The sequence below is a fragment of the Gorilla gorilla genome, chromosome 3, assembly GCF_029281585.2.
Source record: "Gorilla gorilla gorilla isolate KB3781 chromosome 3, NHGRI_mGorGor1-v2.1_pri, whole genome shotgun sequence".
Classification (NCBI taxonomy): domain Eukaryota; kingdom Metazoa; phylum Chordata; class Mammalia; order Primates; family Hominidae; genus Gorilla; species Gorilla gorilla.
Window position 1 is genome coordinate 173695113 of NC_073227.2, and position 27484 is coordinate 173722596.

Genomic DNA, 27484 nt, shown 5'->3' on the forward strand with positions numbered 1-27484 from the left:
CCTGCTTCAGCCTCCCAAAGTGCCAGGATTACAGGCATGAGCCACCAAGTCCTACCAGAATTTGCATTTTCAACAAGTAATCAGGTTGTGCTGATGCTGCTGGTCTGCAGGGCATACTGGTTGAAGTTGCTCAAACAATCTCATTTAGTTGTGGCTAATTATCAGTCACACCTGTTGTTGTTCTCCACATTTGCTGTGCATCAGCATCACCTGGGAAGTTTTTAAGCCCTAACCAAATTAGTTATTTGAGACTATCTGGGGGCATGGCCTGGGTAACAGTATTTCTTAAAAGCTCCCCAAATAACTCTAGTAAGTATGTATGTTAGGTTGAGAATGACTGAGTTAAATAATAACTGAGTGGACTTTATTTTAATTTGCCATTGTTCGTGAAGACAGTCATTAGTTTTAAATGTGATTAGACAACCCTCCACAGAAGCCTTTGGGAACAAAATTAAATTTTGTAGAGACAGGGAGTCTCACTTTGTTACCCAGGCTGCTCTCAAATTACTGGGCTCAAGCAATCCTCCTGCTTCAGCCTCTCAAAGTGCCAGGATTACAGGTATGAGCCACCAAGTCCTACCAGAATTTGCATTTTGGAGTATGCACCATTAAACAGTTCAACTCTTCAGTTGATCTCTTTTTAAAAATCAATTGTTCAGCATCTGTGGAATCTGACTGTGATGTGGTCAGGGACAGAATGGGACTAAAATGAGAATAACCATGCCAGACTCTTCAGGACACAACCTGGCTATGGGAGGCTGATTGTGTTTGCATGGAGACACTAACTCCAAGTGGATGGATGACACCACTGGGACACTGTTGCTCATGGACCACAGACAGTGGCGCTGGGACACCAATGCTCAGACTATAGATGGTGGTGATGGGACACCATTGCTCATGGACTGCAGACAGTGCTACGAGGACACCGATGCTCATGGACTACAGATGCTGCTCTGAAGTGCTCTGTACTTTTCTCTAGTTCATTTCCAAACGGTACTAACTTATTATTTATTATCTGGAATTACTTCATTTGTGTACTTGTCTACCATCTGTCTCCTTCACTGTTTTGTACGTATCCCCAGCACCTGCAACCCCATCTGCTGTGTGTGGAAGGAATGACTGAAGGAAATGTCCAATAGGCCTGGTGGGTCTGTGGTGAAATTGCCAGTCACACTCTCACCTTTTTCTCCAGAGTCTGATCTCCTCCTTCCCCTAACAACTTCCTTTCTGTCATACATACACGGTGTATCTTTAGTCACAAAGAAAGAGAAATCTAAAGTGGTTTTCCTTCAAAAAGCTATCTAAATTTTTCAAACATACTAGGGAATGGAGGAATTGCTTAATAACAACTTATGCATCCTAAATGATGAGACTTCATGTTTATAGTTTTTTTTTGTCAGGAGCAATGAGGGTGGTTCATGCATTTGCCCCCATGTAAAGGTCAGGTGACTTGATTCTCTCCGGGAGCAGGACTCGAGAAGAGGAGGGATTGCTGGTTTCTTATAAGCTCAGTTGTTCCACATATTTGCCAATTTTATTAAGTGAAAGCCTCACCTAATATGTTTTTCTGACTAATTTACTTGAAGAAGTTATGGACAGAGTAAATAGGTGGTTGAACAGATACAAGGCAGAAGCATTGAAGATTAATGGCAGCTTGTAAGTGTAGAAAGGTATTTGAGATCATCAAGCAATGCCTGTGTTTTGTACACTTTTTCTCTTCAGCCACCAGATAACTAGAGGTGATGATGCCTTGCATTGAAAGAACATAAAGAAAGGATTCTTTTTTCTGGTTTTGAGGAGGTTGTCTGGTAAAACACTTTCAGCCAGTAGTCTGCTCTGGGAAATTACTCGTTAGGGTTTGTTGTATTTTTACCTCCTTGAATTGAGAAGCCCACCTGCAACTGTAATTTACTATCAGATTAAAACATGTTTCACAATGGGGAGACCCACAATGTTCCAATGTCTTTTTCATTTTAAACTTTTATTTTGATGTCTTTTTAAGAGGAAGCCTGCTCACATTTAATCAGATTTGCTCAGGCCCCAAGGCTGTTTCTGGTTTGAAGTCACTCACTTGGGGAAGCTGCATTTTTGACCACCTGACTACCTTTTTATACACTGGAATCCTACAGTAACCTGTAGCACCTGGCAGTTTTAAAGAATGTGTATTTTTAGGAGACAGCATACAGATAAATTTTAAAACCTTCAAAAAGTTCTTCGTACCATCAATGAGATAAGCAACATGAAAGTGCTTTGAAATGAAAAAAAAAGGATTATTAAATGATCGTTATTGCCAAACTGAATACTTTCCCAATTTTACTATATTTCTACTTATTTTATTATATTTCTTCTTTTCAAGGGCCAATTTCAAAATTACAATTGAAAAAGAGTAACTTGAAACAGATACTCCCAGCCATGCCTTTGCCTCAAGACATCTGCCATCTCCCTGGCCTCTGAGGCAGGGTGGGAAGACACCGCCACCCCATTCCATAGGTGAAGAGCTCTTTCATGGGGTACATGGGCATCCCACTCCTTGCTCGGCTCAGCACAAGCTCAGCATTGCCAGAGAGAAGAACTGGAAGACAGAGACAAACAAAACAACAACTGATAGGTGGGTGCTTGTGATAAGTTAAAGATAGGAAACCAGGGAACGCTGTGGGCTGCCACCCCAGGGGCTTGGTCGCCACCAAGAGTGAAGGAGGAACAACAGGGACAGGATGTGCACCAGAGTCCCCATCGCCAGCCTAAGCAGGAGCACAGGAGGAACAGCGTTTGATGCTTTCCTACAAGAGGCTGAAGAAGGAAACAAGTTGCTGAGGTTTTGAAGAATCGTGGGTCGCATTTCCTTGGATCAGCTAAGCCCCAAACAGATCCCTAAAGCAACTGGGCTTCTGGTCCTATTTCACCTTCAAAGAGAATCAATCCTGCCCTTCCATCCTGAACAGTCTTCTAGGCTCAAGCACTCTGAATTTTCCTATCGTGGCTGGAGCTATCGATGTGGTGCTAGTCTCACTCTCTTTGTCAACCACTCTTGTGCATTTATTAATACAAACTTATTATTTTTTCCTAACTTAGTTTTTAACGTGATTACATTCACAGATTTTTAAAAAGTTGATCTGCTCTTGAATTCCTGGTTTTATTCTATGTAATTATCAGTATTTTTTTTCAGAAATGGTCTCTTTTTATTTGAATGGTTGATCTAGGACTCAGCCTAAATATTATTCTAATACGTAGCTGTACATAACCAACATGTCTATGATGTTAGTGATGAACCAGAACAAACACAGAGATGGTCTTTGCCTGATAAAAGATAATCACAATCCGAAATAAAATTACTAGGTAAAATACAGGATGCCTAGTTAAATTTGAGTATCAGATAAACAATGAAACATTTTTAGTTACATGTCCCATGTAATATTTGTACTAAATACTTATACTCAATTGTAAAGGACATCCTTATACTAAAGGAAAGCATTGCTTATCTGAAATTCGCATTTGACTGGTTGTCCTATATTTTTATTTGCTAAATGTGGCAATCTTAATCATAAACAAATAAGCAAACAAGCATAAGTCTTAGAAAAGAATAAATCAATTTTTAAATGAATGAATTTAGTGCTGTCAGGGAATAATAACAACGTGTCAGCAAACCTTGGCAACCATTGGAATCCCGTTTCTGAAAATTACAGTGTAGTGTGAAGTAGAAAATAACAACGATGGTTTTTAACTCATATGAAACATAGAAAAAATTAAAAAACAAACTAGATTTATTGGTTTTAAGGAAAAGAAGCCAGAACAACTACCAGAATACTGTTCTGTTAGGTAACTCTTCTTTTAACCACCTTCTTTAATTACTCAGGAAATATTTCTGTGTTTTCCTCAACAACTGGAGTAGATTTTCCCATGAGTTTTATGTTACACAAAGTTTAGTTATTTTTAAAGTTATCAAATCAGCTCTTACTGGCTTGAAGTTAAGTATCTATGGAACTTGTATTTCCTTTGTTTTCCTTTCAAATGTCTCCCCAAAATGCTTGTAACTGTGTGTCCTTTCTGTAAATAATTTTGCCACTTAATGTGTATTTTTCTGGGTCTGAACTTGTGTTCATATTTTCAGAAGGTGGGTAAAAATGTTTTCTCTGCAGCTACATAGTATTTTCTCCAGGAAGGCTGGCGGGGGCAGAGTGCAATAATTGTTTTGGTTTGAAGGGACAGAGGTGAACTGTTCATACATTAAAAGATTTGGGAGGCCGGGTGCGGTGGCTCACGCCTGTAATCTGTAATCCCAGCACTTTGGGAGGCCAAAGTGGGTGGATTACTTGAGGTCAGGAGTTTGAGACCAGCCTGGTCAACATGGTAAAACACCATCTCTACTGAAAATACAAAAAAATTAGCTGGGCTTGGTGGCAGGTGCCTGTAATCCCAGCTACTCGGGAGGCTGAGGCAGGAGAATCGCTTGAATCCGGGAGCCAGAGGTTGCAGGAGCAGAGATTGCACCACTACACTCCAGCCTGGGCAACAGAGTGAGATTCCATCTCAAAAAAATAAAAATAAAATAAAATAACTAAATAAATAAAAGATTTGGGATAGTTAGCTAATATTCTGGAATAAAATTATAAAACTGGGTTAACTAAAAATAACATTTATCCAAGTATTGATATATTTTGATTTTATTATTTAAATGATTATAATCTCCTGATATATACAAGTAAATCTTGGGGCATTTGATAAATTTCATGTTGTTTATGCATTCATTGAGTCAGCCACTACACTTTTGTTGTGTGCCTATTAACGTGCAAGTGGCCATTCTAAGCTTTGGCAAGTGAAGGTGAATGAGACCAGCTTCTGCCTCCCAGGGAAGTGGCTGTTAAGTAGGGACGATGGCATGCAAATCAGTAATTATAATACAGATTAATAAAAGCCATCATGTGTTTGTATACAAAGTCTCATGAGTACATGGGAGAGGAAGACATTCATTGCATTTGGGGCTAAGGGGTACTCAGGTATTTGATGCAGGGGAATGGACCAGTCAGTTGAACCTTGGGAGTTCTTCAAGCAAAGAGGGAAGAGAAAGGCATTACAGTTGAGGGCACAGCATACAGAAAGACTCAGTGGCCCAACAGAGCTTGGCACACTCAAGTGGCTGTATTATAGGGCTCACGGTGGGAAGCAGGAAGTAGCAAATGTAAAGCAGGAAAGGAGCTCAAGACCAGCTCATCATTAGCTTGTAATGATGCCAAGGGGATTGGACTTTATCTCAAGGAGATGAAGAACCACTGAGGGATGAGTACAGGAGGAAATGATTCCATTTTTATTGCAGAGCCATCACTCTGGAGGTTATGTGAAAATGGGTTGTAGATGAGACTAGAGGCAAGAAGACTGGTCAAGAAGTTAAGAAAATAGCCTAGGTGAGAGCCCACAGGAGTCTGAACTGGCAGGGAGCAAAGAATGAGTATTGTTTTGGAACTGAGTTTAAGGCCCCTGTGACATGTCCGGGGAAACCTGGTGATGAAAATACCAGGTTGGACAGATAGGTCTGGCTGGAGGTGGTTATTTGGGAATCCTCAACCCAGGGGTGAGATGAAAGTGGGTGTGGCTGGGCTCAATGTCTCACGCCTATAATCCCAGGACTTTGGGAGGTCTAAGTGGGAGGACGGCTTGAGCCCAAAAGTTCAAGACCAGCTGAGCAACATACAGAGACCCTATCTCTATAAAAAAAAAAAAAAAAAAAAAGCAAAAATTAGCCGGGCGTAGTGGCATGCGCCTGTAGTCCCAGCTACTCAGGAGGCTGAGGTGGGAGGATTGCTTGAACCCAGAGGCTTGAATCCAAGATCGTGCCACTGTACTATACAGCCTGGGTGACAAAGTGAAACCCTTAAAAAAAAAATAAAGGGTTGTCATGACCCAGGACTGGTGTAAGGAGTGAGAAAAGAAAAGAACACTGACATGAAATGAGCAGGTGGTAGAGAAAGATTCATAACCAAACACTGGAAAGAAGCAATCAGAGTCACAGTAGGGGACCCAGAAGAAAAGAGCATCGTGAAGATCAAGGATAAGAGAGCTGCAATCACTGATTAATTAGGACAAGTGCTATGGAGAAAAACATAAAACAAGCACAGAAATGGGTCTTTTGGGTTTAGCTTTTAGGAAGCACAGGTGATGGAGACAGAGTGATCTGAAATCTGTACCTGACACAGTAGCCACATGGTAGAGGATTGAGAAATGAATGGAATGTGAGAAACTGAGAGTGTATTGACCATCTTCAAAGAGACTGGGAGACGTGAAAAAGAAAGATGGAGGAGAGCAAGAAGAACTCACAGGCTCTCTCATTATTTTCCATTATGAAAGTATACCTACTGAAAAGAATAGAGAATGATTTAACAAGTAACAAGGCACTCATCCCCTAATTATCTTAAATTTTTCCATATTGACAAGAGCAGAGGTTGGCAAACTTTCTCCTAAAAGGCTAGAGAGTAAACATTTTAGATTTTGCGGGCCAAGAGGCAAATACCAGCTATTATGACAGCACTTATTTATATAAACATTAAAGATAAAACCATTTACAAATGTAAAAATCAATCTTAGCTTGGAAATAAAGGAAGCTGGCTGGGTTTGGCCCATGGGTCTTAGTTTGCTGAGCCCTGGACTACCATCTTTTTGCTGACAGAAACAGTATTTTGGATGTAATTGAAGCCCTCATTATACCCCTCCCTGATCTCATTTCTCTTCCTCACTCGTCAAAGGTAATTATTGTCCTAAAGTTACTGTGTATCATTCCCACTTTTCAAACATGTCTATGTCCCTAAGCAATATATAGCATAATTTTGGATATTTAAACATGTTTAAACAAGTATAATTATTCTATGCACAGTAATCCTTTTTTTTTTTCCCACCCCGCTTCTGCATAATAATTTTATTTACTTATTTGTTTTGAGACAGAATCTCACTCTGTTGCCCAGTCTGGAGTGAAGTGGCACAATCTCAGCTCACTGCAACTATTGCCTTCCAGGTTCAAGCAATTATCCTGCCTTAGCCTCCTGAGTAGGTGGGACTACAGGCATGTGCCACCATGCCCAGCTAATTTTTGTATTTTTAGTAGAGACAGAATTTCACCACATTGGTCAAGCTAGTCTCGAACTCCAGACCTCAAGTGATCCGCCTGCCTCTGCCTCCCAAAGTGCTGGGATCACAGTCCTGAGCCACCATGCCTGGTGGCATAATAATCTTTAACTGACTTTTTCATCAACATGACTTTTGATACATTTGGCTTGATACATTTGATACGTGTATCAACATGACTTTTGAGACTGATTCACCTTGATACATTTGGCTGGAATTCATTAATTTTACTTGTTATGTTGTACTCATTCTGTGACTATACTAAATTTTATTTTTCCTTTTGTTGACAGACATTTAGGTTGCTCTCATTTTGTTTTGTTTTGTTTTTCATTTTTACAAACAATGCTATCATCAACAACCTCAGCCATATCTTTTGACTGCACATTTGTGAGTGAGCTAGGAGTCAATTCTTGGGATTGTGGAGCATGAACATCTTCTGCTTATGTAATATTTCCAAATTATTCTCCAGAATGGTTGTATAGAAAAATTTCCTTTTTCATATAACCTGATAAATGCAGTAACCTGAAAATTCTCCCAGTGTGCAACACCTAGAAATGTTGAATAAAACATAAAAGGCAATCTTTTAAATGCATAAAGAAATCTCAAGAAAGCAAGAAAATGCCTAAGGCTTAGGAGAGATATATATTTTTAAATGCTTAGAGGAAGTTGAAATTCGGAGTTATATCTACCAATGCGGATTTCCTCAACAAAGGTGTGGGCCCAGGGAGATAACAGGCTATATAATGTTTTCAGGGAGCTCCTGTCCATTCACTGGGTCAACAGTTAAAGCTAAAATTTCAGACCATGGTATAAGAAAAAAAAGTCACTGAAATGACTTTGGCAAAGTTCAGAGTCAGGTCAGCTACCCCAGGCTGATCTTGCCATCATCCTGACACCTGTGGAACCTGGGCCCTCCTCTGATTTTCAATTTGGATTGCTCTATTCCTTTCTTCTTTCTTGAGGGCAATCAGTTCAGTCTCCTTGGTTACCTACTTCTGGCGCCTGGCTTGCTCCACTGCCGGCTGTGGTCTGCCAGCTTACCCCCTCACGGAGGCTTTGTTGCTTCCTCCTGCAGCTCTTGGAAGCTGACCTCTGATGCTTGCCACTTCCCATTCAAGGCTGGGGATTAAGCCTGAGGTCCAATCATGGGCTCCCTTAAGCACACCCCTGTCTCAGTTTCTTCCAAATCCTAGTTTGTGATGACAAGGCTGGGGTTATATTCGAAAAGAAATGGGGCTTAGAGCACTTTATAGTAGCTTGGTGACAGGATCAGATAATTTGGGGTTCTGTTAAGTAGGGTGAGCCATCCTCGGTGTACCAGGTTCTGCTCTCAGGGCCTCCACGATTTCCATCAAGAATGGGAGGCAAGGCCAGGTGCGGTGGCTCATGCCTGTAATCCCAGCACTTTGGGAGGCCGAGGTGAGTGGATCACCTGAAGTCAGGAGTTCAAGACCAGCCTGGCCAACATAGTGAAACCCCGTCTGTACTAAAAATACAAAAATTAGCCAGGTGTGGTGGCATGTGCCTGTAATCCCAGCTACTGGGGAGGCTGAGGCAGGAGAATCGGCTTGAACCCAGGAAGTGGAGGTTGCAGTGAGCCGAGATCACACCACTGTGCTCCAGCCTGGGCAGCAGAGCGAGACTCCATCTCAAAAAAAAAAAGAATGTGAGGCAACAGATATGACAAGCAGCAAGATTATGTCTACACAAACTTTAGCTAAAAGTTACCAAATAGATAATAAGATGTTTAAAATAATGACATAAAAGAAGGAATAAATAACACAAGGGAAAAAAACCCAAAGCACAATGTGTATAAAAAAAGAACACATAGGCCAGGTGAGGTGGCTCACGCCTGTAATCCTAGCACTTTGGGAGGCCGAGGAGGGTGGATCTCCTGTGGTCGCGAGTTTGAGACCAGCCTGACCAACATGGAGAAACCCCATCTCTACTAAAAATACAAAATTAGTCGGGTGTGCTGGCACATGCCTGTAATCCCAGCTACTCGGGAGGCTGAGGCAGGAGAATCGCTTGAACCCACAAGGCAGAGGTTGCGGTGAGCCAAGATCGTGCCATTGCACTCCAGCCTGGGCAACAAGAGTGAAACTCTGTCTCAAAAAGAAAAACAAAGAACAAATTTTCTAGAAATGCCAAATAATGATGACTAAAACTAAAAGCCCAGTGGATGGCTTGACCATCAAGATAGACAAGGTGATTGCACTAATCTACCCTCGGACCAGTAGTGCAGAGTTCCTGTCTCTCCATGTCTTTGCCAACATTTGAGAGTGGTGCAAACTACATACGAATAGGCAAGCTGCAGTTTGCATTGTTTCATTACAGAATTGAGCCCATCCCAGTCAATATCTTCCCTCTTATGGTTTCCTGGGATTCCAAATTTCAGACACAGAAGGACTTTAAAGCTCATCCTCTCTGTCTGTTTTTTGGGGGAGTCCCTTAGAATATTTGGTCATAATGGACAGTTCTCAGTAGGGCTCTCCCACAGTGACTGCCTGACATAAGGCTGTTCTTCTCCCTGCTGGTTCCCACACCCTGAAGCCTCTTACCCAGTGACTTCGACATTCTGTTTTTCCTGCTTCTAGTCTTAAATCCCCAGATTCTCTTGTGCTCACTCTGCACCTCTTTCAGCCCCTCCCTTCCTCCTCAGCAGTCTGAGTTTTAACCCAACTCTCATCATTCCTCTTCCTGTCAGCCAGTCTCTGACCCCGTGCAAACAAATGCAGCTCTATAATTGACATGCAGCCACCGCAAAGCCTAGCCAAGAGTTCTGTGCTGCACCTACAGCTGGAAAGGTTCAACAACCACAGTTTTCTAAACCCAAAACTAAACAAGTAGCCTGGCAGAGCTTGGAAACCCAGAGGTAGTATGGAGTATGGTTAGAGTATGGACTCCTGAGGCAGAATCTTACTTAGATTCACTAATTAGCTGTGTGACTTTGGCCAAGTCACTTAGCCTCTCTGTGCCTCAGTTTTCTCAAATGTAAAAACAGGGATAATAGTGCCCACCTTATAAGGTTGTTCTGAGAATTAAATGAGTTAGTGTATGTAGCATTTAGAACAGTGCCTGACCTATAATGAGTTCTATATATGTTAGCTACCATTGTTATTAATACTTGAAATCGGGACTGTCCCAGGAAACAGCAGATGTCAGCCATGTTCATTAAAATAAGATATGAGATACCACAGTGTCAGAATGTGTAGCCTTACTTACATAGCTAGTATTTTCTACTATTCTTTCTCTCCTTGTCAAGATTCATCCAATACTTATATAATTCTTATTCTTCTGAACCAGCCCAGAAAATCTCCCATTCCTCTCTGTTTGGCCACCAAAACAGTCACAGCATCCTTGTTTCTGCCTCGTGGCCTTTAGCTCTCCCTGCTGCAACAATTCCGCTTTTAGCAACTAACAAACCCCATGCTTTTGGTATTTAGGAAATTGCTTTTGGTTTTCTGATAGTATTAAGCTGACACTGACAGGGCATAAAGAACAGAGATGGGGACACCCCTGCCCCACTTTACTCCATGAGCAGAACATCTCCTTGAGTTTGAAATTCCTTAGGATCCTACACTGGCCAAGACACCTAGGCCCAAGCTTTCCTTTAACTATGCTCACCCATTCGATTATAGTCCCAGAAAAGCTGCTTTCTTGTTTCTCTCCTGGTGACTTCCAAGTGAATTATTTCTCTTGGGGTAGAACTCAATTCTATGTCAGGCTATCTATCTCTAAAAAGAGAAGAGGTCGCTGACTCAGAGGTAACAGTGCTGTTCTCATGCAACTGCAGATATTATCTCATGTTGCCTGCTCGTTGTTAATAAAGGCTTAATTTGAGATGCATCTCAGAGTATATTCACAAACAGTGTCAGGCCGTTCAGTAGGTTGGATTCATCTAACAAACATCCCCAGGTATTTTTTGAAGAATTCAAGGAAATATACCTGTGACACCTAGAAAGTAACTCATATCCTGAAGCCTTAGGCACTATTAGCTAAAAGTAGTGTACATTAATTAATTTTAAAAATCTTTAATTTAAAATCACCTTTTCCATGATGAACCATCTCAAAGTCATAGCTTTTATTCAACAGCTTTTTGCAAGTGGGCATTTTTCAGACATTGGGAATCCCGGCAGGACCCAATTAGCATGTTGGATTATTTAGGTAATCCCTGCACTCTACTGAAGTGCAACTTTTCATCTTTGACTTCTCTTTACTTTCCAACACTACCTGTTTTCAGGAGCTATCAGTTTTTTTTTTGTAATCAGCCTCATATCCATTCTAGGGATGATTTTCATATTTATCAACAATTATTTTCTCATTTATGCTGAGCCCTTACAGGATATTGGAAAGTCAAAGGTGAACTACAGAGGATTTTCCCTGGAGTTGTTCACAGCCAGTTGGGAGGCATGGACACAATTATGGTTCAAAGTGATTAGTAGAAGTTTAGGTCTATCGGGGCACAGCAGCAGGTACGAGTAGAGCTCCAGGGAAGGGGCAGTGAAAGGAGACATCAAGGAGGAGATCACATTTAGTTTGATACTTTTAAGGTGATACAAGAATTTGCTAGGTAGGAAAAAGAATGTATTCATTATAGGCAAGAGCCACGGAGTGGGAAGACAACTGGAAGGAGGTGCCACTGGGAAGGAGGTTGCAGTGAGAGTCTAAGGGGCAAAAATGAGGAACAAGTGAAGGGGCATAAATGAGGCGTCCTTAAGGGGGAAGATGTGCACGATCAGATTCAGGTGTCAGAAAGGCAACTTTAACGGAGTCTCTTCAGATTCTCTTTTTGCATCTCCTGAATTGCAGACACTAGGACTCAATCATTTTTTAGAAGCTAAAAAAAAAAGTTCAAGCAAGATGAATTAGTATTAAGGGAGTGTTTGAGGCACCTGTGGCAGTGTTGCTCAATAGAAGAGGTGGAAGGAGGATGGCTAGGCTTTTCTTCCCTGATGTCCTACTACGAAAGGTTCCAGAGCTCTTGGCAGAGACAGTGATTGGTTCCGGGGCGGCGGTGGGGGGAGGGGGGCAGTGGTGGTGGGGGGTGGAGGAGCTCAAAGAACTCTGGAGTAGAAGCCAGAAGAGCTGACTAGCAGCAAGACCCGACTAGCAGCAAGACCCAGACATCTCCCTTCTTCCACCTCTGTTTCTTCACCTGTGTGCCCAATATGGTTTGAACTGCATCATCTTCAAGTTCCCTTCCAGCTCCAAAACATTGGGCATAAAACAACACATCAACTTCCAAACCCACTCTGAACACTAAACTCAATTTAACCAGACATCTTTTCAGCTGGAATGATTTGCCTTCCACTTTGTTTTCTACCTCAGATGCCTGGGGGACCACATGGAGAACACCCAGGGGAAGAGAAATTGATGGAGTGGGGTGGCTGGGTGCTGGCTGCTGACCTCCAGGAAGCTGTCACATCTGTTAGGTTGGGGCTGATGTCCCTCATTCTATCTAAAGAACTGTAGCTTGAGAACTTTCCTTTTGCTTGGTAAATACTGCCCTGCACTAGAAGCAGTCGGCGTTCATTGACAGAAACAATGGGCAGCGAGTGTATTTGCCCAAAGGCAAGTCAACAAGAGAGGCAGCTGAAGGTGCTTGTGCTTGTTGTAGCAACTGGCAAGGGTGTAAATCAGTTGTTGCTTTTAGCCCATAATAATGAGATTCAATATTTTGTTTTTTCCAATACCTTTGATTGGTTCCAATCATATTACTTTTTCAAACAAATCTTCATTAGTAACAATCAATGCAAAAAAAAAATCTGTAAAAGTAACAAGGTGCAGGCTGGGCGCGGTGGCTCACGCCTGTAATCCCAGCACTTTGGGAGGCCGAGACGGGCGGATCACAAGGTCAGGAGATCGAGACCATCTTGGCTAACACGGTGAAACCCCGTCTCTACTAAAAATACAAAAGATTAGCCGGGCGCGGTGGCGGGCGCCTGTAGTCCCAGCTACTCGGGAGGCTGAGGCAGGAGAATGGCGTGAACCCGGGAGGCAGAGCTTGCAGTGAGCCGAGATTGTGCCACTGCAATCCGGCCTGGGCTAAAGAGCGGGACTCTGTCTCAAAACAAAAAAAAAAAAAAAAAAAAAGTAACAAGATGCAATAAAAGATGAAAGACCTTACTTGATGCGTTAGAGGGGTACCCTCTAACACATAGCTCTTTGGTAGCTCTTCGGATAATTTCCCGTTTCTTTTTTTTTTAAGTTTATGTCGTTTCTTTAGTATGCTTTCTAGTGGTAAATTTTCACACCCCAGTTTTTCCAGGAGATTTTGGAATCAGCAGACTTCTCAGCCCACACCATTAAAAGCAAATTAATCATGTCTCTGTTTCAGCCAATTGAAGCTTTTTTTTTTTTACATAAACTGCCAAAAAGTTTATGGTTTTCTTAATATGCCCATTAAAGCTGGTAAATTACAGGGACGCACACTTCCTGGAAGACAAAGACTGAAAGAGGGTTAAATGAAGTGAGAGCTGGAGCCAGTTTAGACAGCTGCAGCGAAAGCGAAGTCCCCTCTCCATCCCACCCCCCAAAAAGAGGAGTTCTAATTTTCTCCACTTCTTTCACAGAAAGGATTAGATTATCTGGGTGTCACCCTCCCCGGCAGAGTTCTGTAGCCTCGGGCACCCTACCAGCTTTTGCGATCCTCCTTCCCAGGAGTAGGAAGTGGAGGCGGCTTACCCCGGCCGACGGGAACGAGCGCGATCACCAGGGCGAAGACTAGGGCTGCGCGGGGAGCCTGCATGTCCGCTCGCCTCGGCAGAGGCGCGCTCAGGATGCTGCGCCGGGCTGCAGCCTCTCTGAAACGTGAACATTTCCTGTTTCCTGCTTGTTTGGGTCGGTGCTGACTTGAAGGAGAGGTGTGTGCCTGTTTTTTAGGAAGTGATGTAATTCTGCAGGAGCCTGTCAGACCAGCAAGGATTGCAAAAGAGAAGTTGCTGTTGAAGCGCTGGTTCTATTATCACGCCTCTCCAGCCCTTTGGAGTCTCGGCCTCCAGCTTTTGAAACCGTCCCCGGGGCAACAGAGTCCCTTGCTCAGATGTCATTCGGTATCTGGGACTGGGAGGGGTCCTGGACCACACGCATTCTCCCTCTGTGATTTTGCTTATCCCCCAGGTGAGGCTCCGGGGCTGCCTAGAGCCTAGGAAGAAGCTGTCCTGTAGAACTTTCTGCCCTGATGGAAATGTTCCAAGTCTGCGCCGTCCGATACAGTATCAGCCACATTGGCCACTGAGCATTTGAAATGAGGCTAGTGCTGATGGAATTTAAATTGTATTGAATTTTTATAAAATTTTAATAACTCCAAGTGGCTAGTGGCTGCTGTGTTGGATAGCGCAGGCCCAGACAGCGGGGACAACTGCATCATCAGAAAACTGCCAGACCACTTCTCTCCGCCAGGCCCATTCTCCTTTCTCCACCCTGGAATGCCCTCCTCCCACCAAGGCCCACGCCAGATGGAGGTGGATGCCACACCCACACCTTAAGGTTATGTTCTGCTTCCCCAGAGAGAAATGATCTTTTCAAGGTCCATTTCCAAAGGAGAATATGCTCTGAGGGTGGAGGTAGGGGTGAATCTGCATCTCACCTTCCTTCCTTCTTACTTGACAATCAAGTTCTCAGACAACAAACAAAACAGGACTGAAACGAAATAGAATAATGGTGGAAATCCTATCCAATCGAAACAATACAGAAAGGTTGTGTCTAGTATACAGGGGAGATTAGTGTGTGTTGGGTGTTCTATTGGAGGTCCTTCCCTTGGTTTAGGTTTAGGGCCTAAGCATTCAGAATGCAGTTTCATAATCGTGGTGCCAAGAGAGACAGACAGATGGAGAGAGGGGTAGTGTTGAGGCATCAGACACATCTCATCTCTAAACCTTTCCCTGCAGATTACCATCTGAGTCATGACTTCCCGTCGTTTGTCTTCAGTGATCTGGTTGGTGCAAACATATGAGGTGACGGGAATTCCTTAGCCCCTGACATAGCTGTTAATTTTTTCTTTAATGCATTGCTGCTTTTCAATGTCATTAGTCACTGTTTATCTCAGTTATTATCCACAAGAAATAGGTTGGTGATTCATGTAAGGATCAGGTTGTTAATGGATTTACAGTATGCACTTTAATGTTTTAAACTGGCAATTAAGTCAGCTCTTGATAAAATACGCTTTTTGCACCACAGGTGACAATACAGAACAAACAGCAGGAGAAAATAGACATGCTCAAAACTGGGTGATTGATTTGAAAACAACAGAGAAAGAACTATTAATTAAACACTTGCTGAGCATGTGAATAGATCACGGGCTCCAAGACCTGCTGGTACTGAGTTGGGGTGGCAATTATTCCTGTACAACCACGTGTTTCTGCAGCTGTGACACACACGTGCAAGAAAGCAGGCCCAGGGCTTGGGAGTTCTCTCCATTTTACCATTTATGCCCTATTAAAATATTATTAAATGTTATTAAAACATTGTTGAATCCCAGGCTGGAGGCAAATGTTTGGCAAGGGCAAGGTTGTCAGCCTTCGTTTCTTTCATCTTAAACTTCAGCTCCCTATGGAAGCTTTTGCAGTCAGGTATCTGTGGATTGGACCACAGACTGTCTTATTCTGTGGACCTCTGCTGAGCCCCATGACATGGCCAAACAGTTCATTACAGTTTCAACAAGTGCACTATGCATTGCTTCTGAGCAGTGCAACACTAAATCAGAGTGAGGTACAAAATAAACCGGAGCTACAGAGAAATCCTGCCCAACCATGTAATTTTCTTTTGACCCCTGTGCTCTCTAAGACCCTTAGCATGATTAAGCTGATCTTAGGGGGAAGAAAATTACCATGATTGATCAGAAAATGGTAGCACCTCAATGATCTCTTTGCTGCAGTTAAAATCCCAGGGAGGCTGTGTGGTAGGTAAAGGGCTATTTACCTCTGTTTTAATTTTAGCAACCATTAATTTAGGCAAGTAGCCACCCAGCCTCAGATTAAATCCCGATGCACTGGTGGCAGGAAGTCAGGGCCTCAGTCCCAGATGTGGGGCACAGGGGAACCTCGGAGTGAGTTGCACACAGGCAGGGGTAATGTCACTTTGGAGCCTGCCATTGGCTGTCTGAAAGCAGGAAAGAAGTATGGTGCTTCATCATGTTCAGAAGGGCAGGAAGGGACACTGGGAACCACGTCTAGGGACTCTTTATTACTTTACACAAAGGAGTGTGACTTTTACAATCAACTGTCTGTACTACAGAAGTGACTCTCATCCTATCCTCCCTCCCTTCCCCCCGCCCCCTCCCCACCACCAACTCCATGGGCCATAAAAGAAGAGGGACTCCAAGGGAACAAATCCAGATAAATGATAGAATCTTCCAGTGGGTGCAGACAGCCTTCTCTGCATTCCTCTTCACACTCCAATCCTGCCATTCCCAATACACACAGATGTGCACATGCACTCAGATACACACACAGCTGTCTCTCACACACACATTCATGCACATGGTGGAAATAAATGAAGACTAAATGAGCACAAGCAAATGAAACCAAGCAATGGATATTAATTCAGAGCTTGCCATAGCAAGAGAGTCAGTCACCATCGCTGCATTTTGGCAGAGACCCAAAGTCAGGCCAAGGAATGAGAAAACCTTACAGTGGATAAAAGGAAGGCTCAGGACCAGGTGCAGTGGCTCATACCTGTAATCCCAGCACTTTGGGAGGCCAAGGTGGGCGGATCACCTGAGGTCAGGAGTTCAAGACCAGCCTGGCCAATATAGTAAAACCCCATCTCTACAAAAATACAAAAATTAGCCGGGCATGATGCGGGGTACCTGTAATCCCAGCTACTCAGAAGGCTGAGGCAGAAGAATCACTTGTACCTGAGAGGTGGAGGTTACAGTGAGCCGAGATCCCACCATTGCACTCCAGCCTGGGCGACAGAGCAAGAGTCCGTCTCAGAAAAAAAAAAAAAGGAAGGCTCAGGTATGGCCTGAAGGGAGGCTGCTGGCATGGGGAACCAGCAGCAAGTTCTAGTGATTGGTGAGGGGGTACATATTTTGCTGCTGCTAGATCAGAAGAGGAGATAAAAATGAGGGAATCTGTCAGAAGGTGCTCTGACCTCCTACAAGTTTGATTTCTAGCAGGCTGGCTTCCTAGACTTGCTACTGAAGACAGTGAATTGGTTTCTGGGGGTTGGTTGCTGCAAGCTGGGAGTCAGTGCTCTGTTTTTGCATATATTATTTGGCCACTGTCCATTTGTACATCCAGTCTCCCAACACATACCACAGGCACACTCACATACTCAGAAATGTGCACACGTGCTCACACACACACTCTCTCACATCGACACTCACACTCAAATGTTCTGGAGCTTCTTTCTCTGTCTAAATGCCTGCTAGTGACAGTGGATGGTTCCCGGGTGTTTGGTTGGCTGTGGGCTGGCCCTCAGACAAGATAATAGTAACATCAGACGGGGCCTGTGTATCACTCTGAAGCCAGCTAGGAAGGTGCAGGGAGGAGGCAGATTGAAGTCCCAGGTTCTGAAAGGTAGCCGGGCAGGGCAGAGGCTGGGGCAGAAGGATTAGGCTGACATTTAGGTTGTGCAGAGAAGCCACAGCCAGGAGAGGGTCTGACAGCGATTTCACTGCGTGTGAAGTGGGAGCAGCTGGAGCCTGCACAGCCGGGTTCATCTTGACCAGCCTATCTCCACCCTTGGGGGTCTCTGTCTCTGCATCCTGGCTGCCAATACTCTTCAGAGAAACTGTTGCAAGGTTTGGATAATCCTAGGGGCTTCCATGACAGGGTCTTCCAGGGCCTAGGTAGATGGCCTGGTCACCACAACATGAAACTGTAAAGGATTGTGATTAGGAGCTAAAGTGGCAGTTGACACGTGGGACACAGTGCAGAGCTCTGGGCTAGAGGGTGCTGCGGCGTATCTAAGAGACAGAGCAGCAGCTCACTGGTGAACATCCACGGTCCTCCTCTAATTGCCCTCTGAGAGCAATGGCATTCTCTGTCTTGCTCTCCAGTCTATCCTCAGCATTTAGGACAGAGAACAGAGAAGTGAGTAAATGGGGGGAAAATCCCTTTACAGCAGTATTTTTTTAAGTGCACTGGAGGGGGCCACCTATGTTAGAATTATTCAGGGGAGCTTGTTAAAATGCAGAGTCCTGGACCCTATGCCAGAACTATCGAGTCAGAATCCCTAGAGCTGAGGTCCATAACTCTGTATTTGTAATGTTTGAAGGGATTTTTATGCATGATAGATAAAACTTGAGAATCATGTGTTAGTTAGTTCCTAGAAATTATTGCTAGTTCCTAGAAAGGTCCCTTTTCTCCAAAGGTAAGAAATAAAAAGCACATTGTATTTTCCTGTTTTGCCTTGACTGCCAGGAAGCCTGGAACTAAAAGTTGAAGCTTGGTTGTGTAACTTTTATTAGCCCAGGTGTCTTTACCATTTCTAGGAATATTTCTTTTCCTGGCTAACTGTAACTCATCTGTCTAGCCCTAATTTAGAAGACATCTCCACCAGGGAGCTATCTTAGAAGGCTTCCTCCTCCCCCTAACCCAAGCTGAACAAAATGCTCATCCTTTACTGCCACCCACGTAACACCCATCAGAATACAACCAGAAGACCTGGCTGTGTCTCTGTCTCCCCACCTTGATTACCCTCGTCTCACTCATCTGTGGTCTCCTGCATCTGTTAAAAGGAACTAGACTTCTTCTTCTATTGCTGTTTTGTTTTTGATCAAATCATATCTTAAGGCCTTTTCCCCCCAAGTCTCTCCAAATATTTTGCAAGTAGGACATACCTCATTAATAAGTATATAGTATTTATACCAAAGTCCACTCCAGAATGATACATGCAGATTGATGGCCTCAATGCTTCTTCTTTTGCTTTTCTGTTGAATTTGACTTTCCCAATTCACAGTTGATAGTGCCCTTGCCAACTAAATCTTCAACACCAATGGAACTAGAAAAAACAAAGGAACAAAGATTTGGAGGATGTAGCAAATTATAAAAGAAAGCCTGGGCAATAGAGTGAGATCCCGTCTCTACAAAAAATAAAAAAATTAGCCGTGCATGGTGGCACCTACCTGTAGTCCCAGCTACTCAGGAGGCTGAGGCAGGAGGATCACTGGAGCCTGGGAGTTCAAGGCTGCTGTGAGCTATAATTGCATCATTGCACTCCAGCCTGGGCAACTGAGGGAGCCCCTATCTCAAAAAATAATAAAATAAAATAAAATAAAATAATTAGGAAAGATGCTAGGGTATATCCAGTGCCGGGGTATATATGTGGGTAGTGCCAGAAATAAGCAAAATTTGAGAGGATATTGTATCAGGTGAGAGAAGGTAACAGGTGACTAGTTTTCAATTTAAATAACTTATTTTTCATATTACAGAGACAATACATGTTTGTTGTGGAAAAACTAAAAATACATAAAAAGCAGAATCAAAATTATTCTGTTTTTAAGTTCTTCCAGATCTTTTTCTATACATATTAACTAGCAGTGTTATTCCACTTTGTTTCCTGTACTAGCAGTTGGTATGACAATCCTGCTAACTGGCCGGAGGTATAGAATTCACAGGTAACAAATTCAGATATGGGAAAATAGTAACTTGCTCTAGTTTTCTATTACAGCATCAACTTTGAATTCCAATTCTTCTGCTAGTGGTAAACCAAATGCAGTCACTTACTAATACGATCAGTTTAGTGATTTCCCAGTTATTTGGGATTAACTTCAGTTATTTCTGGGTCCCTCCCTTGCTCCACCCTTTACCCCCACTTCCGTTTTTTTCTAGAATTGCCTCCAGAATGCCAAAGAGTTGATAGGGAAAGTTGTCTCTAAAATACAACATTGGTTCTTCAGTCGTTAGAGGACCAAGAGCTAAGAATTAACTCCTTATGTTTATATTTTAGAATGGCCTCCTTTTTGTAGATCAAATGGTCTAATTTCCTAGTTTGGATGGGTTCAGGTAGGCGTATAAACAGAGAGTGTCCAGGACTCCCAAATGCATATTATGTTTATAGAATTTCATTTACTATCCTGCCACTTATATTCATGATAATTTCAGTAACAATGCAACGCACTCTCTCCAGGGAAGGATGGATGTGGTGAGACATGGTGGGTCCGCTGGATTGAGCACCAGAAGTCCAAGGTCCCAGTCTTAGTTCTTTCACTAATTAGATTCTCTTGCCTCCATTTGCCTTGTATGTAAAACAGTAGGGCTGAGTAGATGATCTCTAAGACCTGGCACTCACATTCCATGAGTCTATCAGATTCCTGGTGGGGAGGTGCATACAAAGATTTTCAGAGGCAAAGGTAGACCTCAGCTTCTAAAGACATGGACCTGCTATAAACAACCCAGCCAGGTCCTCAAGCCTTTCCATCATCACTGAGATCCAGAAACAAAGGCCTGTATTTACAGCAACATCACAGTCCTGTCAGGATAAGAATAGAGGGTGGTGCCTTCCAGAACTGCCAAACAGCTGGGTATCACTGAATTGAAATAGACAGCCATTAACAGGGTGGGCTGGAGAAGCATGACAGTTGTGAAATCAGGGCAGGAGGAAGGAAATAAACAGGCAAATACACCGGAAAGAAACATGACATGGTTGCTTCGCTATCTGCGAAGCAGCAAGTGCAAAGCTTATCTGAGGCCAGGAACAAAAGTCTTCATGTCTACAGTGATGATCATCTCAGCTACGAAGACATAACAATAAGCACTGGTGTTGGTAACCATGCTTTAGCACCCAAAGGTCCACAACAACTTTGCTATGCAGCAAGAGGTCACTTGCTTACATATCTCATTATTACATTCTCTCTTCGTGAAAAATGGCAATCCGTTGGAGTAGACTAGATCATTGTTCCCAGTTCTTCATGCCTTTTCTGAATTACAGTTGTTCATCTATGTCCTTGCAACTTGGTAGTTCCTTCCACTAGAGCTGGCAAAGTTTATGTCCCTGCCTTTCTGATGCTGGGCCAGGCCATGTATGACTTGCTCTGATCAAAGATTATGGTTGGGAGAGACAGTGTGCTGGGTGTGGGCAAAGGTCTCTAAGAGCCATCACAGACTTTGACTTGCCTTCTTGTCTTTCTGTGATCTTGCATTTCTATGATCTTCGAAGATGAGCCCCATAATGTGAAGCAGAACACAAAATCAGAAACCCAGACTCCAGCCTAGTATGGCCTACGTCAACCAAACCTCAGCTGCAGACCCATGAGCATGAAACTAAATGGTTATGATTATGAGCTATGGAGGGATATAAGATTGTTCCGTAGCATTAGTGCAGCAATAGCAAATTGATTTATCTCTTAGGATTCTTCATTCAGGAGTTGCAAAGCTGAGTGAAGAAAGTCAGATAAGAAAATAAGAACTGCTTTTGGTAAGCAGAGAGAAACTTTGAGAAATTGGCTGTCAGGTTATACTGTAAAGCCTTTGGAAGATAGGACTGTTTACACTTAACTTGTCATGGTCATCTTTTTCCCTTCTCCTGCAGGAACCACTGCTCAGTCTAGAGCCAGCAATTATATTCAGCTGGGTCATGCTATGTTTTCACCCATGGCACTCCTGGATTCCTGAGTCACTGGACAGTTGTGTTAGAACCCGTGTTCACAGAAGTGTTTATTGGACTGAAAGGATATTAATAGCACTTGCAGCATTTAAGCTGTACTCGTGATCTTTATCACATTATATTCAGATGATATAATTTAGATGATCTCTTTCTGCACTAATTGATTATATGCTTCTGGGAATGCTTCTGGAAAGCAGGATCCATACCTGAGTTAACTTTATGACTTCCTTTTACTCAAAGCTCTGCCCTCCAGGAGAGCCTAGAGCCAAGTAATACATGTTAAATGAATACAAGAATTAAAGAATCTTAAAATGGCCCTTATTCAAATGAGATAAAAAAATCTCTTCTTGCATATGGGCACGTATGTTTGTAGATGGTCACAAGTTACTGAATCAGGGACAAATAAAATAATTCTTACTGTCTCCCTGCCAGGAGATTAACTCCTGAACCTTTGCAAGGGTGGCCTTTCACTGGAATGAGCCCAGTACACACATCCTGCCTACATTCTCCTCCTCTGGTGTTGAGTTGTTTTTCTCCATTGCACAAACCTGTCTATCCTTTCTCCTCAGGGTCCTTTGCAAAACACATTGCCACATTGCCTCTTAAAAAAAAAAAAAATCAGACCCAATAGGATGGAAGTTTGAATGCCTGGCTTTTGTCTGTGAATACCTAAAGGTGTTCGCTTGGTGATGTCTGGAGGTTGTTCAGGCTGTCATCAATTACAGTGCATGCCAGGCTCCTGTGGGACTTTGGCAGCAGAGGAAGCTTATTTTAGATGCTTGCAGAGCACTCATAAAACCTCCTTCTTTGATCATCTTTAGGGATTGAGGATTTTTCTGGCTGAGGACAAAATAAGAGAAAAAGCATTGTCTTCACATAAAAACATTAGCGTGTTGAAAAAACAAGGAGAAAAAATATGCTTGCATATGCAGAGAAAACTGGAAGGATGGGATCCTCCAGGAATTAAGAGTGCACCTCTGGAGAAGGAGATTGAAAGCTGAGGTGAGACAGGGCAGGGAGGAGGAGGAGGGAAAATAAAGGAGGCAGGTTTCCCTTAATACGCTTCTGTACTATTTGAAAAAAGATTAATACTGTGTATTAGCTTCTTAATATTAAAAACCAAATAAGAAAAGATGTGTAAGGAGAAAAAAAGAGATGTACAATTATGGAATGACTTTTGGGCCCATAGGTAGTTGGTGATGCCAGTGGAAAAGAAGACAGATGACTCAATTAAAAAAACTTAGATTTTTAAGAGAAACTATGTATCAAAGTCAGAAATTATAAGTCAAAAGTAGGATTGCCTAGTAAACAAAAACCAAAGGGATGAGAAAGAAAAGAGAAAGCATCTTTAAGTCAGGACGTGAAGTTTTTTTTGTTGTGTTTTGTTTTGAGATGGAGTCTCGCTCTGTCGTCCAGGCTGCAGTGCGATGGCGCGATCTCGGCTCACTGCAACCTCTGCTTCCCAGGTTCAAGCAATTCTCCTGTCTTAGGCTCCCGAGTAGCTGGGATTACAGGCTCCCATCACCACGCCCGACTAATTGTGTGTGTGTGTGTATTTTTAGTAGAGACAGGGTTTTACCATGTTGGCCAGGCTGGTCTTGAACTCCTGACCTCAGGTGATCCACCCGCCTCAGCTTCCCGAAGTGTTTGGATTACAGGCGTAAGCCACTGCACCCGGCCATGAAGTTTTGTTGCAGAAGATTCTGTGGACAGAATCCAGAGAAGCTACTGAATCCATACATAGATAACTGGAAGCATATCTTTATGAAATATTGGTGTGGGATAGGGGAAGGCATCCCAATATGGAATTTTTTTAAAGCCTTATTTGATGACCAGAAAAGACTGTGGGTGAGGCTGGAGGCACAGTTGGAGGGAAAAGACGGAAGGGCGACCAGAATGCAACTCTAAAAGCTCATTCCAAACCCCAGGGGTTCTCGACTGGGGTATTTGTTAATGTCTGGAGACATTTTCAGTTGTCACAACGTGGTGGTGCTACTGGCATCTAGTGGGTAGACATCCTGTAACACAGAGGCCAGCCCCCAACCACAAAGAATTCTTTCACCCCAAATGTCAGAACTATGGAGCATGAGAAACCCTGTACTAAAAAGTGAATAATGAGATTGCTGAGCAGTTAATGCCTCGCACTGTGTGTGCTTTACAGTTTACTAGGTGTTTCCACATCCATTTGCTCCTCATCACAAACCTAGTGGGTTGGCAGGGCAGACGTATCTATTTCCCTGTGGCTGCTGAGGAAGTAGAAGTTCAGAGACTGATCCAAGGGCACACAGCCTGGAGTCCAGGTGTTTGGCCCTGTCTCCACACTCTGCTGACTCTCCTGTACCATGTGGCATACCAAAGTCATCTTTGAACTAGATGCTTGGGTGAATATGTGCCATGCCCCAGAAGGTGACAGGGAGAGGGGCTGCCAATGAAGCAAAAGTAAAAAAGTCACAGTGCCAGGGGTGACATTACTGAAAGGGACTGATGGAAAATTGCTCAAGTGCCAGTGAAACAGCTACAGTGGTTTCCCTTTGGTGGTGGCTCTTGGTCACATTTTGTCATACACCCACAGGAGTTTTTGATACACAGAGACCTGAAAGCACTTGGCTTGTTCAAGGAAGGACAATTACATGCAGTTAGAAAGTGGAGGTGATGAAAGAGATGTGGCAGACAGTGAGGTTGGAAAGCAGACACGATCCTGGAGATCAAGTGAAAAATGGAACTAGATTAGGTGTCGTCCAAAAAAAACCACCTAATTGGCCAAACTGTAGAAAGGAGAGCTTTATTGGAGATAACTGGTTTACAAGCTGAGAAGATAAAGTGTGGATTGAAGGTGCTATCTCTTTGAAGAGGGGAAGGACAGGTTGGGTTTTATGCCTTGCACAGCCTGTATCACACATATTCAGCAGGTCTGGGGGCAAAAGTTGTATTTATAAGGGGAGCAAAGTGCATGCACAATGGGCAAACATATGTAATATATATCCTGTGTTCACTTTGGGGTGGAGTTTTAGCATTAAAATGAGGTGGAATTTGGCTGTTTACATCAAAAAGTGAACTATAGGACACAAAAACAGTTTGTATGCAGCCTTTATAAGCTGCGTGAAACTGGCTTAAGGTCTGCAATTGCTTATCAGAAAAGAATGTTTGTAAGGCCAGTCCTCTGTCCAGTCAGAGTCATAGTGGCCTGGGTTGTAAATCAGAGTTAGGAGGGGTATTGTTAGTGTGTTTAATAAGAGTGTGTGTGTGTGTGTGTTTGTAGCTATAGAAATTTAGAAATTTCTACACGCCAGCCAGGTCCTGAACCCTCAACCTGTAGGAAACTTTTGTTTCCTTAACCTTGGGGTCAATCATAACTTGTGAAGGAGCATCTATTTTGGTATTGCAGATCAGAGTCAGCAACCACGAGCCCTGGACATTTTGAAGGGCAGTAGTGACATGAGTTGACCAGTGTTTTACAAAGTCTCCACTCCATGAAGGACATTTTCTTTGAAATCACATTTATTCCTCTTGCCCATATTATAAAACTGATTGCTTTTAAAAGCATTGCATTTGATGTCGGTGGGTTTTCACTGAGGGCTGAGTACTCTGCTACAATTTGGATGACAGAACTTACAAAGAAATTGGAAGCAGATGAAAATAGCATCCTGCACAGGCTGTCCTTTTGGGTGCCTATTTAAATACATAGTAAGTGAAGTCATAACACAAACACTCTTATGAGCAGCCATCACCTGACACTAACCCAAATAGGTTTATTACTACAATGCTACATTCAAGTGAAACAAAATAGCCTACGGTGTGTACACAGGGTATCTAGTGTCATTTACATTTGCTGTCTCTGAAATGGAGTTCATCACCCTAAAAAGTGTAAGAAAGGAAAGCACTTAATTGCTCATGGTATCATGCTGTGCACCAAACCCAATAGTGACTGTCTTTACCTTTTAATTACTTACAACTCATATTTTAATAAACATTTTAATTTTTTTTTGGGTACTACATGCTCACTGTAGATAAACTGGAAAAATGCAGATAAGTAAAAGCAGAAAATAAAAGAGTCACCCACTATTCACCACAATACATTTCTTTCCAGAGTTATTATCTAAATTGCCCTTCTAAACACATTAATCATGGTGCCTTTTATTCCTAACTTCCTCTTACAGTTTCAGAGAAGATGCATCAGGATACTTTATTGTTCTAAAGTAAACATTGCTTAGATCAAAGGTGGCACTTGACCCAAAGCCGTCCAGTGATCCACAAGGTAGCGGGCCTGAGGTCTTCTGCCCTAGAGGAGTGATAATGAGCAAATCTAACTTGTCCTTCTGAAATCTGGACTGAAGGATTTGTGGCCCATTGGCCAATTGGCAGTGAAAAGGGTGAAACTCACAAACATGGAGCTAGAAGGACAGGTCAACGAGAGAGAACACCTGGGTCAGATGAAAGGGCGACACAGAGAGAATCAGCGGTAGGGCTGAGAGTGTGCTAGGTCCATCCACAGATAGCCTTATAATAAAGCCCCTCTTTCCTTTCCCCTTAAGGCAGTTAGACACTTTTTGTTTTGTATAATCAAAAGTGCTACATGGGCCAGGCACGGTGGCTCACCCCTGTAATCCCAGCATTTTGGGAGGCTGAGGTCGAAAGATCGCTTGAGCCCAGGAGTTCAAGCCCAGCCTGAATGTGGTGAAACCCTGCTCTACAAAAAAATACAAAAATTAGCCAGGCTTGGAGGCACACACCTGCGGTCCCAGCTACTGCGGAGGCTGAGGTGGGAGGATCTCTTGAGCCTGAGAGGCAGAGGTTGCACTGAGCCAAGATAGCATCACTGCATTCCAGTCTGGGCAACAGACAGACCCTGTCTCAAAAAATAAAAAAAAGAAAAAAAAAGTGCTATATGCTCAATTTTATTTTAGTGTTCCCAGTCATTAGCAGGAAATGGACATGAAGTAAATCTTAATGTTTATGCAAATGAAATAATTCACCTGTTCTCTCAAACAAAATTGTACTGTATTCAAGATCTTGGGAAACTCCAGGTAAAATGTCATGATTCCCAACCTCAAGAAACTTATTATGAGATATAACTATAAATATCTACAGACAAATAAAAATATAGTTATTTTAAGAAGGGTAAAATGACATACTTCATTGAGGATGCTTTTGGCTTCAAGCAACAGAAAACCTCACTTAAAATGCTTAAAAAACGGAATCTCACATTAAAAAAAGTCCTAGTCAGGCATGGTGGCACACCTGTAGTCCCAGCTGCTAGTGAGTCTGAGGCAGGAGGATTGCTTGAGCCCAGTATTTCAGGTCCAGCCTGGGCAACATAATGAGACTCCATCTCTTTAAAAAAAAAAAAAAAAAAAAAAAAGTCTGCAGATAAAGCAGTTCCAGGGCTTACTGGTCCAATGAATGCCTAAACACCATCATCAAGGACATGGATGGGTTCCTGCTGTCTTTCTGCTCTGCCATCTTCAAAATTTTATTGACTTTTGGTCCTAAGGTTTGTTTCCTCATAGATGCCAGGTGACTATTTCTCTTTCAAGGATCAAACCCTTACACAACAGTGTCTGAAGTTTGGAAAAGATGATGTTTCTGAGTTATAAGAAAAACTCTCAGAGTCCACTAGCCGGCTTCCCTTCACACTCCATCACCATTGTCACTGGCAACGGAAATGGAATTACCTAATTGGTTTAGCCTAATCAAGAATCATCCCTGAGACTGGAGAGGGGCGCGTGAAACACATGGTTACCCAATACCTCAACAAAATAGGGGTTTGGTTAACAGAAAGAGGGGGGTGGCGCAAAACGATTCTTGAGTGGGCAGCTAA

The 27484-nt window shown here is 42.9% G+C and overlaps 1 protein-coding gene across 1 annotated transcript in view; it reads right to left on the reverse strand.

Annotated features, from left to right (window-relative positions):
* TMEM154 (transmembrane protein 154) overlaps window positions 1-13950 on the reverse strand; it is a 53900-nt gene extending 39950 nt beyond the window's left edge. The window contains exon 1 of the mRNA XM_019025072.4: window positions 13798-13950. Coding sequence (XP_018880617.1) covers window positions 13798-13861 — 64 coding nt within the window. The 5' untranslated portion in view covers window positions 13862-13950. The remainder of the gene's footprint in view (window positions 1-13797) is intronic.
* Window positions 13951-27484: the final 13534 nt, after the last annotated feature.